The sequence below is a fragment of the Pleurodeles waltl genome, chromosome 4_1 (genome assembly GCF_031143425.1).
Source record: "Pleurodeles waltl isolate 20211129_DDA chromosome 4_1, aPleWal1.hap1.20221129, whole genome shotgun sequence".
Lineage (NCBI taxonomy): Eukaryota > Metazoa > Chordata > Amphibia > Caudata > Salamandridae > Pleurodeles > Pleurodeles waltl.
The window spans coordinates 36,317,533-36,329,536 of NC_090442.1; the positions used below are offsets into that span (position 1 = coordinate 36,317,533).

At 45.1% G+C, this 12,004-nt stretch overlaps 1 protein-coding gene across 1 annotated transcript in view; it reads right to left on the minus strand.

Moving 5' to 3' along the window:
• Window positions 1-12,004, minus strand: part of LOC138287331 (zinc finger protein 271-like) — a 147,276-nt gene that overhangs the window by 109,668 nt on the left and 25,604 nt on the right. The window contains exon 2 of the mRNA XM_069227685.1: window positions 386-2,216. Within this exon, the coding sequence (XP_069083786.1) occupies window positions 386-1,502 (1,117 nt within the window). The 5' untranslated portion in view covers window positions 1,503-2,216. The remainder of the gene's footprint in view (window positions 1-385; window positions 2,217-12,004) is intronic.

The window sequence follows — 12,004 nt, forward strand, 5'->3', positions numbered from 1 at the left end:
AGTTCTTCACACATTCAGTGCAATTGAAAGGTTGTTCCCCTGTGAGTGTTCACTTATTAATTGTTAATGTTACAAAGTCACTAAACAGACTTCCACAATCACAACACTTGTATAGTTTTTCCCCAGTGTGTGTTCGCTGATGTCTGTGTAGGTATAATAATCAACTAAACCTTTTCACACATTCACTGAGCCCGAGTGTTTTTTTCCCATATGTGTAATTGTTGATGTCTTTGTAGGCCTAATAGATGACAAAATCTCTTCACAGATTTAGTGCAATCAAATGGCTTTGCCCCTGTGTGTGTTCACTGATGATTCCTTAATGCTGAAGAGTTACTAATAGTGTGTGTGTGTGTGCGCTGATGTCTTTTTAGGGCTGATACATGACTAAAGCTCTTTACACATTCACTGCACTTGAATGGTTTTTCCCCTGTGTGTGTTCGTTGATGGGTCCTTAATGTTGTTGAGTCTCTAAAACCTCTTCCACATTCACTGCACTTTAATGGTTTTTCCCCTGTGTGTGTTTGGTGATGTCTTTGTAGGTGTGATAACCGACTAAAGCTCTTCACACATTCACTACACTTGAATGTTTTTTCCCCAGTGTGTGTTCGCTGATGTCTCTGTAGGTGTGATAACTGACTAAAGCACTTTGCACATTCACTGCACTTGAATGGTTTTTCCCCCGTGTGTGTGCGTTGATGAGTCCTTAATGTTGATGAGTCACTAAAACCTCTTCCACATTCACTGCAATGGTATGGGTTTTCCCCTGTGTGGGTTTGCTGATGTCTTCGTAGGTGTGATAACTGACTAAAACACTTTGTACATTCACTGCACTTGAATGGTTTTTCCCCTGTGTGTGTGCGTTGATGAGTCCTTAATGTGGATGAGTCTCTAAAACCTCTTCCACATTCACTGCAAAGGTATGGGTTTTCTCCTATGTGGATTTGCTGATGTCTTCGTAGGTGTGATAACTGACTAAAGCACTCTGCACATTCATTGCAGGGGTATTGTTTTTTCACTTTATGTGTACGCTGATGTCTTTGTAGGTTTGCTAATCGACTAAAGCTCTTCACACATTCACTGCACTGAAATGGCTTTTCCCCTGTGTGTGTTCGCAGATGTGTTTTGAGGTGTGATAATTGATTAAAGCATTTTGCACATTCACTACACTTGAATGGTTTTTCCCCTGTGTGTGTTCGCTGATGCCTCTGTAGGGTTGACAAGTGACTAAATCTCTTCACACATTCACTGCACCTAAAAGGTTTTTCCCCTCTGTGTGTTCGTTGATGCTCTTTTAGTTGTGCTGACTGACTAAATGTCTTCTTCCTACATTCACTGCACTTAATAGTTTTTTCTCCTGTGTGTGTTCGTTGATGGCGCTTTAATAGAGATGAGAACCTAAAGCTCTCACTAAATGTGTACGATTTATTTTTCTTGGTTAGTGTCTCTGGGGTGGGTATATATTTGTCTACATCCCAAGACAGTGTTTCCTGATGGGCCAACATGGCTGATAAAGCACTTGTGTTATCTTAACACGTCCTGTCTATGTGTGGTATTTTGCACATATGATTTCGGATTTAACAATAACCTGCAATAGCCATTAAATACTTGCCACACTCATAATATTCATAAGGTTCCTTGTAGGTTATTGCGTCTTTAGATTGGATTATAGTTTTGCAAGCTTGTGGGTAAAGACTCATCTTCCTTCTGGCTGGTGCAAATTGGGACAGTCCGTTGGAGATAGCAGAACTCCTCTTTTCTTTATCCTTCAGTTCTCTGGCTCTTCTCCGTTGTGCTTTCCTCTGGTTGCTGTGGTTTGGCCAGAAGGAGTTTACAATACTCCTAGAGGGCTGAATGATGGACTCTTATCGCTTTAGAAAACAAAGCACTGCTGTGACCACATCATAATGACCTCATGGAAAAAGTTGGTATTGGACACCTGTTTATACAGGAGGTGGTTTGTTATTGTTGTTGCCTTTATTTTCTAGAGGTCATTTCTTAGTCTCGTAGTGTGGAGGTGCAATGCTCAGACTCTTGCATCCACTGAAATGCCCATGACTGCTTCTTCCAGGATCTGTCAGTTTATGTGCAGGTTCCTCTGTCTCTCATTGCCCTGATGTTTTCCTGAATACTGGATCTTGGTTTTTCTGTTTTGTTTTTCAGATTGACAGCATTAGTTTTATTATTCATAATCATTTCATACATTCGAGGCTTGTTCTCTGTTGGATGTGAAGATATTTAGAATTACTAAGTGTAAACATAATGGCATATGAAATCACAATGTTTAAATTGGTGTAAAATTCCTCTATTCTTTACTGTCTTTGAAACTTAGCAAGGACTATTTCATCATACACAGATATTTAACTAAACGTTCTGTCGATCATGTCACATATTCTTAACTTCTGAAAAGGAGGTGATTTACCAGTGTTCACAGAGTAACTTAGTAAAGAAAGGGCGGTCATGGAGCATCCACGTGCTACTGATACAGTTTTAAGTAGATGCATATGGACAAGATTTCTTTTTTTTTTTAAACTTTAATAATTGGTATTTTTAAAAGCATTACATCTCATGGTCAAGGTTGACATAGCATAGTATTTGTTTCATACACAAAATATAGTAGGGTTATTATCTCCTGGCAGGTATTGCAGCAGGGACATTGTCAGTTTCAGGTTCATACATTGGGTCCAGTTTAAACATTCAGCATGCAGGAACCTATGGATCAATGCAGTAAGGGTATCCTATCTGAGATCAGTTATTCAACATTACCAATCAAAACTTTAAACATAACTGTGACTTCTGAGGCATCTTGTTGAGGGCTGTGTAGAGCCAGGTGACTAAGTGGGCACCCTCTCCCATTGTAAGTAAGAGCTAGAGTATTTTATGCACACCAGCTTCTGCATTCACCGTGCTCCATAAACCCCTTATAGCATGCATCAGGGCTCGCTAGGTGAGGGTCTGCCCCACCAGTAATCGAGTCCCTGAAGTGAGATCTTCAAATGCAAAAAAAACAGATGATGGACCGAATGCAGAACAAATCAAACATTCACCCCCAGTCACAAAGATCTGGGTTTAATCCATCATTTTTTTGCTCACCACGCCACCCCAGTTTGGAACCCAGCCATTCGAATGGCATTAGAACAGCAGTCTGCAAGCAGTCCCCCAGTGTCACCCCATCTGCCTCCATCCAGGTCCGCAGGTGACGTCCCGTGAATGGGCGGACCGGTGTCCCATAAGGTACACCCGTCAACGGCAGCTCGGGTGTATGGGACCTTCATGTCAGTGCGCCTCAGCCCCTGTCGCAGCAGGTCAGAGCCGCCGTCAGGAGTGCACTCTCGGCCAGAAGGGGGACCTTGGGGTCGAGCATCTTAGCTAATAACAGGTCATTGCTGACCCTCCCCTGGGATGTATCCAGGTCCAAGTGGTTCCTTTCCGCAATCCATTTTGCAATCCACTGTAGTTGGCCAGCCAGATAATACAACTCAAAGGCTGGCACCCCCAGGCCGCCTCCGTCGGTAGGTTGGCAGAGAGTAGAGAGGGATGTTCGTTGTCGGCCACAATCCCAGACGAGTTCCCTAAGGGCAGTATATAGGTCTTTAAACCAGGGTGTTGGTATGTTCACTGGGAGGTTAATATAGAAATATAATAAGCAGTGCAGCATAATCATTTGGGACAGGGACACACATGCCATCAGGGAAAGCCTAAGGGAGCGCCAAAATGTTACACAAGATCGTAGGGACCTGAGTGTTTTACTTAGGTTTTTATCTTGGAAATCTCGAGGGTCGTGAAATATTTGTATCCCCAGGTATTTAAACGTGCGGGGAGAACAAGGAGTATCAGGGGGACAGGTGACGGGGCGTACAGTGTCCGCAAGCAGCGGGAAAACACAATTTTTTTTACTGTTCACTTTAATTCCATCTTGCACGTAAACTAAGAGGTCATCTGTAAACAACAAGATAATATGATTAGTGGTGCCCCACAGCACTCCTCTGTTACGTCCTTGCATGCGGAACTTAGCCGCAAGGAGCTCAATAGCTATGGCAAATAGTAGGGGGGAGAGGAGACAGCCTTGCCTGGTGCCTCGGAATACTCTGTAGGCTTCGGATATTGTCCTGCTTGTCCTCACTCTTGCCACTGGGAAACTATATAGTAGCTCCACCCACTGCACCCATCGTTCACCCAGTCCCATCCTAATCATCACCGCCCGCAAATATTCCCACCTCAGTGAGTCGAATGCTTTGTCCAGGTAAATTGAAAGGAGCATAGCATTAGGGTATTGCATGTCGTGAGGAATCTGCAATAGTGAGTATAAACACCTATGGTTCAGTGATGTGTTGCGTGCGGGTATAAAGCCATTTTGGTCTTCATGTATTAGTTGGGGGATATGAGGGAGTAGTTGATTAGCCATGGCTTTACTCAGTATTGTGAAGTCGCAGTTCAGCATAGACAGTGGTCAGAAATCAGTCACTTTAAATTTAGTTTTGGGCAAGGGGACCACTAGCGCTTCCCTCATTGTCTCTGTACGTATCCCCTTGTTGTACGCTTCCGTGTACAGTTCAACCAATTTGGGTGCCAGGATCGCTGCATAGAACTCTACAGAGAGTCCGTCTGTGCCCAGCATTTTGCCCGCTGCCAGTTGTTTAGTGGTGGCTTTAATGTCCTTTAATGTTATTGGCCCACCCAGGGGGTCCCTGTCTGCCTGTTCAAGTAATCATAGTGGCAGTGTCTGTAAACTGATGTCCCAACGTCAGTGGCAGCTCATCCTCAGGTTGTCTGTAAAGGGGCCTGTAATCGGTTTTAAACGCATTGTTTATACCTGTCAGGGAATATACACTCTTCCCATTTGCCACGCAGAGGCTTTTAATCAGGATGCACTCATTTCCAGGACGCACCAACCAAGCTAGCATTCTGCCGGATTTACCCTCTTCATGTACTGAAGCCAAGTACCTCTGGTAGTTGTGGCAACGCAGCCTTTCCATGGTCTCATAATATGCCTCACTTGTATTAAGCAGCCGTTGTTGCACCCCCTGACTTGTGCCTTGTTCATCATCTCTATCCTGTATATCCCTCTCTGGGCAGCTTAGGTCTCACTTGAGGGTTCGCCGGATTCCCACCATCTGTCATATACAATGTCCTTGTGTCACTACCTTTAAGGTCTCCCATTCTAGACTTCGGGCAGAGGTGGACCCCTTATTGATGTTAATGTGTTCTTTGAAGTGGGTCTATAGGTTTTGGCTTCCGCCGCCGCTGGCTGGAGCCTCCACGTAGGGATTGAGGGCCTATCGCTTGGCAAATAAAGTCTCCACCAACCAGTAGTTATCCCCCCAAGAATCCAGCCAATCGGCCCGAGCGGGTATGCAGAAACAGAACCTGGTCCTGGCTGGGTGTATTAATACATCCCAAGGTGACATGTCTCCACCAGGACATATCGGCCGTCTTGATCTATATCAGTGGCTGTGACTTCGAAAGGGACCCTGGCCCTCATCCATATCAGTGTGCACTATGCGAAAGCCACAAATGTGGTGCCATATTTCTGCCTCCTCCATCTACGTCACAGCCTGTCAGCCTCCTGTGCAGTAATGTGTTTCTTTGAGTAATGCTTTGTGGACCCCTCTTCTCTTCAGATACGCCAGGATCTTGTGGCGTCTAGCGATGGTCCCCATACCACAGATGTTCCATGTTACCAGCCTGTAGTCAGCCATAGTAGTGAATCACATTCAGTGTGAAGTATATGTCTCCCCAATGGCAGCACCCCACTGTCCCCCTCTCTCACCCTCTAGTCCCCTGGATCCTTGTCAGGACAAGATTTCATTGAAACAAGAACAGATTGTGAGGAAAAGAGAGGGATCAGGCTGGGCAGCTGTATATTCTGTAACTCTTCAGGAAGTGTATAACAAAGGTAACTCATCAGGAAGTATATAACAAAGTTAACTCTTCAGGAAGTAAAATAACTCCATTTACATACCTCTTCTGTATGCTTTACCCTTCATACTGGATCAACTTAAATGCCAACTCCTGTCTTTACCTTGCTGTCCATTGTCACCTTTGACACTTTCAACAGATCCCCTGCTTTAAGCCCTTCTGGTCTCTTCTAACCTGGAAGATTTTAGCATTATTGTGAGTTCAGGTGGGTTTCCTATCATCGTAACATCTGTCCATCTGCCTGAAATACAGGGCCTGCTTCTGCCCCTGAGAGACAAGGTACAGAATGAGGGGTTCATTGTAATGCCCATCCTTTACATTATACGCATAGATAAGGCAAGCAAACATTGATTCATATAATTTAATGTTCAACGATAGCAGCCATTTAATCCTTATGGAGAATTCATCACATCACATATCCCTGCAACAGATGTTTGCAGATTAATCTTTTTCCCTTTTTTCTATCTGTAAATGGTATCTGACCTAATGTTGTCGGTTTGGGGCCCTGGATGCTCCTTTGTGACTGAATGGGCATCTGGCAGAGCGGGAGATGTGTCAGCTGTCCATAGGTGATGCAGCATTTCTACCTTTCCATATTTCTTATTTTCAGGTTTACCTCATTTCCTGTCATTCAGCTCCCCTACTCCCCTCTGTCTGCACTCACTCTGCAGGGTTCAGCAGAAGTCGCATAATGGCCTGATGGTCTAGAGGCCAAAGTTGTCAGTGCTGGGATGACATACTTCATTTCAGAAGCTCACCTGGGAGGTACAAACAGAGGAGGTGCACAGGTAGGTTCTTGTGAGGTACAAACAGAGGAAGTGCACAGGTATGTGCTTATGCGTTACAAACAGAGGAGGTGCACAGTTAGGTGTGTGTTTCTCTCTGGGCCTACTTCCATCTGTACTGGGTACTGGTGTACAGTGTATCCTATTTCTGCTGCCTCCCATGGCCACTTGCTGTGTGGGTGTTACCACTTTGTCCCATTAGTTGAGGGGAGCAGAGCATCAGGAATCACAAACACTCAAACCCTGGAGGCTGCCTGCCTCGAGGTGGAGATCCAGGTGAGGGTTCAGGTATCAGACAATATGAAGACAAACGCATCCTACGAAACACTCTAGGGCATTCCAAGAAAATACTGAATGGTTCATTTGCTATCAGCCTTCTCTTTCAAACTCAGATCCCTTTTTCAATGCTTCTGGGACTATGCCTGCTTCAAGGCCCCAGTCCTATAATGTTGGTTCTTGCTCCTCCTACAACACTTGTTGGACAGGTTATTGCCTGAAAGTGTGACATATGTCCCGTCTGCCCCATTACACTTATAATGCACTTTTAATAGAGCAGATGGGATATCTGTCACATTTCTGATGGAGTAACCCATCCGCTCAAATTTAAAGCAGGCCATTTGTATACATTGGGTCTTTTTCAGTGTTGCAAAGTCTCTGTTTTATTAAAGGCACTATATTATCTCACCACTGCTGAGACCTGCAGCCATAATGCCATTCCCTAACTCAGGGTGACCCATGGACTTTTGTGATGGAAGTGAACCAATTTCAGCATCTACTTTGGTACACGCTGCTTGTAAATACTATATGGGAGATCAAAACATCTGAAATAGCAGGGGCTTGATAAGTGTATCAATAGAAACACTACTGGACCAATTGGAGATGTACAATATGATTTGCCTTTACCTGACTGAAAGCCTTTGTCTTCTACTAGCGATGAAGGAGCCCTGATGAAGTCCCTGAGTGAGATGCAATTCTGTGAGGAAGGTGGTTTATTATATGGTGTGATTGCACATCCTCAAAGTGTAATAAAGGCACAATTCTGTATCCAGTCCACTCAGGTTTGTTTGTAAAACCTTAGCTCAGTCCTGGGTAGGTGAAGCTTGGAGCAGTCAGGCTTTATCAAATGAACAAACGTAAGGTATTAAGAAGTAACAAAACAGTTGAATAAAAAGAAAACCCAATAAAACCCACAGGGGTGTAGAATTTATTAAAATATCTACTTATCCATGGGACAGGTTGCTTCTTAAATCTACTTGTCCTGTAAAAAAATCTACTTGTCCCTTTGGTGCCATGTAGTGCAGTGACAAATTAAAGCAGCAATCTCATTATGTAAGAGCTCTGATAATAGCCTCTCTGATTATGCCAGGGCTACTAGTATAGTAGGGCTTGAAAGTTTGCAATTTCAATCCCTACTATAGCAATTTCCTTCTTTTGCCACCTTTCCGCAGATCTACATACTGGGGCTCGAGGAAGCAGTAAGCATTAGTTCCAGGGTGGGTATGCCTTTGAGTCTGCAAACCTATTAACTTGTATGTTTTAAAGATTTTCACCAGCCCTTCTCTAATCTTTTACCATAATGAGAAGGGTTGGTAATGTACTCCTGACAATGGCAGACGTAGCTGTTCTTCCAGGGATGGGGGAAAAAAGTGGTTGGAGGGAAAGTGAACTTATAAACGCGCAGTAGATTTTCACATGAACAAAACTACGCATGCATATTTGCCTGTGCTAAAATACAGTTCACACATATTTTCTAGGAGTACGATTTCCAGGTCTACTTCTTTAAGCTCTTGTGAATTCATGAAAGCCACTAATTTAAAGACATTTACCATGGGCAAACCTTTGTGACTTTCTTTAAGAATTGGGTCCCTGATTAGGTCTGGCGTTACCAAAGACATTTAGTTTTTTTATTGAACTTCTATTTCTCTATAACTATCGGCTGGCTTTACTGTGAGGGATCACATCCTGCTCTTCCACAAGGAACATACTGGCACACAAAGTAGTTTTGTTCAGAACTATTATGGCAATCAGTGGCGTAACAAAACTGGAGTGGGCTCCCTTCAAAGAACATGCACCCTCCCCACAGACTCACTCAGGGCAGGCGCTGACAGTGTTTGTTACAATGGTGAAGGCCTGGCAACCTCCACAACAATAAAGTGTTACAAAGCCATGTCAAAACAAGACATACATTGACAAAACCAAAAGACTCACAAAAATATGTCGGATCGTTTGGGTCTGCCAGTGCTGGTTTATTTTCATGCTTCCCATAATCGTGTTTAAAATGGTTACACTGATTTTCCATTAGGAATATTTTTGGGTAATACTAACATGCATCAACACATTTCACTAAATGACCCTTCAAAGAAATAGCACCAACAATTTCATAGTAGTGAAACATTTTTCCTACTTGCATTTTTTTCTGAACATTTTATTTTGAAAGCAAAGAATCATCACTTTTGCTTACAAGCTTCTGCAAATATTTGCATAAAAACAGAGAGCATTCTGGGAGCATGATACTTAGCCTCATATTGTTAAACTTTTCAAACATGTTTGTACACTTTCCTTTTTACTACAACCGCTCTCAGCAGTGCAGTGTAACCTTAAAATGTTTATTTACAGTGCTCACATTTGCAATGTGCCCAGCTGTGGATTTTATGCTCTAGCTCACCTCGGGAAACCTAGCAAACCTGTACATTTTTTAAAACTAGACACAGAATATAGGATGGGGTGACTTGTGTGGCTCACACCAGGTTCTTGCAAACCTCAAAATGTGACTTAAAAAACACATTTTTCTCACATTTCTATGACAGAAAGTTCATAGTCTGAGGGGAGCCACAAACCTCCTGCCACCCAGCATTCCCTTAAGTCTCCAGATAAAAATGGTACCTTACTTATGTGGGTAGGCCTAGTGCCCGCGACAGGAAACAGCTCAAAACGCAACATGGATGCAGTGCATTTTTCCACCCAATACTGACTGCTTCTTTGCAATGTGCCTAGCAGTAGATTTGGGGTCCATGCTCAGCCGGCACCTAGGGAAACCTACCAAACTTGTAAATTTTTGAAAACTAGACACCCAGGGGATTGAGGATGGGGTGAATTGTGTGGCTCTCACCAGGTTCTATTACCCAAAATTCCTTGCAAACCTCAAAATGTGTCTAAAAAAACACATTTCTCTCACATTTCTTTAATGGAAAGTTCTGGAATCTGAGGGAGGCCACAAACTTTTTTCCACCCAGCATTCCCGATAAAAATGTACCTCACTTGTGGGGTAAGCCTAGTGCCGCGTCAGGAACCAGCCCAAAATGTAACTTGGATGAAGCATATTTTTCCACCTAAAACTGACCCTTTTTGTGCAAAGTGCCTAGCTGTGGATTTTAAGACCAAGCTCAGCTGGCACCTAGGGAAACCTAGCAAACCTGTACATTTTATAATCCATGATGGGATGACTTGCGTGCCTCTTAACAGGGTTCACTTACCCAGGATCTCTTGCAGACCTCAAAATTTGTCTAAATAAACACATTTACCTCAAATTTCTGTGCTGGAAAGTCCTGGACTGTGAGGGGAGCCACAAATTTCCTACCACCCAGCATTCCCCTCAGTCTCCTGATAAAAATGATACCTCACTTTGTTGGTGGGCCAAGTGTCTGCGACAGTGGAGAAATTGAGGGGGAACCAAAGCGGGTCCAAAAGGGCAGAATTGAATACGTTTTTAGGATGAATCTGCATTGGGCACCGACACAAGTGGGGCAGAGTTTTTATCAGTACAGATGGGGCAATGTTGGGTGGTAGGAATTTTGTGGATTTCTGCAGATTCTGGAAGTTTACATCACAGAAATGTAGGGAAAATGTGTGATTTCAGACAAAGTTCGAGGTTTGCAGGGCATTGTGGGTAAGAAAATGGAGTGGGGTGCATGTGAAACACACCACCCTGGACTCACAACTGGGTCTGGTAGGTTTTTGCAGGTGGCAGCTCAAAGTGACTCCCTGCTCACCATTGCAAGTGGGTCGATATTGGGAGTTAGCCAAGCTCTCTTGGCCCATATGAAAATTAAAAACCCAAAAGACTGAAATGACCTCCAGCGTGTCATTGGGAGGAGATGCTTTAGTATGTGGGGGCAGAAAGACTGTTGCCCCCTTCAGCTGGGGTGACAGCTTGCCCAGGCTGGTGGACAGCCCCCACGCCTCTATTTTTTTTTGATTCCCTGATATCTAGTGGGCTGTCTACTCCCCTAGGGGTTTGATCGGGGGGTAATTACCTCCATCTGCCCCCCAGAGGGGCTAAAAGACTGTGGGGGTCATTTCGACCCTGGCGGTTGACTACCGCCAGGGCCGGGGACCGCGGATGCACCGCCAACAGGCTGGCGGTGCATCCATGGGCATTCTGACCACGGCGGTACAGCTGCGGTCAGAAACGGGAAACCGGCGGTGTCCCGCCGGTTTCCCGCTGCCCTAGGGAATCCTCCATGGCGGCGCTGCAGGCAGCGCCGCCATGGGGATTCCGACCCCCTTACCGCCAGCCTGGTTCTGGCGGTTTTGACCGCCAGAACCTGGCTGGCGGTAACGGGTGTCGTGGGGCCCCTGGGGGCCCCACCAAGATTTGGGTGCAACTGCACCCGTCGCACCCCTTCCACTCCGCCGGCTCCATTCGGAGCCGGCATCCTCATGGAAGGGGCTTTCCCGCTGGGCTGGCGGGCGGCCTTCTGGCGGTCGCCCACCAGCCCAGCGGGAAACTCAGAATTACTGCGGCGGTCTTTTGACCGTGGAGCGGTATTCTGAAGGCGGGACTTTGGCGGGCGGCCTCCGCCGCCCGCCAAAGTCTGAATTACCCCCTGTGTCTCCATTTATTTGGGATTTGGGGCATGGCCATACCCATTATGGGAAAGACCCTCCCTTCTTTAAAAAAAATAAAAATAATAATTACTCTCTGGCATTTAGTGGCCTTTCTAACCCCCCAGCAGGCCAAATCGGGGGTAATTACCCTATCTTCCCCTCGTGGGAGCATAAAGACTTTGGTCCCCATTTATGTGGATTGGGGACATGACCATGCCCATGGTGGGCAGCCCCCCCTTTTATTAAAAAAATAAAAATCCCTGGTATCTAGTGCGCTTTCTGTCCCCCCCAGAGGGTAGATTGGGGGTAAAAAAAAACATCTCCCCGCATGGTGGGGCAGAAAGACTGTGCCTATTTTTGGAGGGGTGAGGGCATTGCTGTGCCCATTCTGGGTAGCCCCACCTATGTCTAAATAAAAAAGATAATCACTGATGCCTACTGGGCTACTGCCCCCATCTGCGCTCCCTGATGTCTAG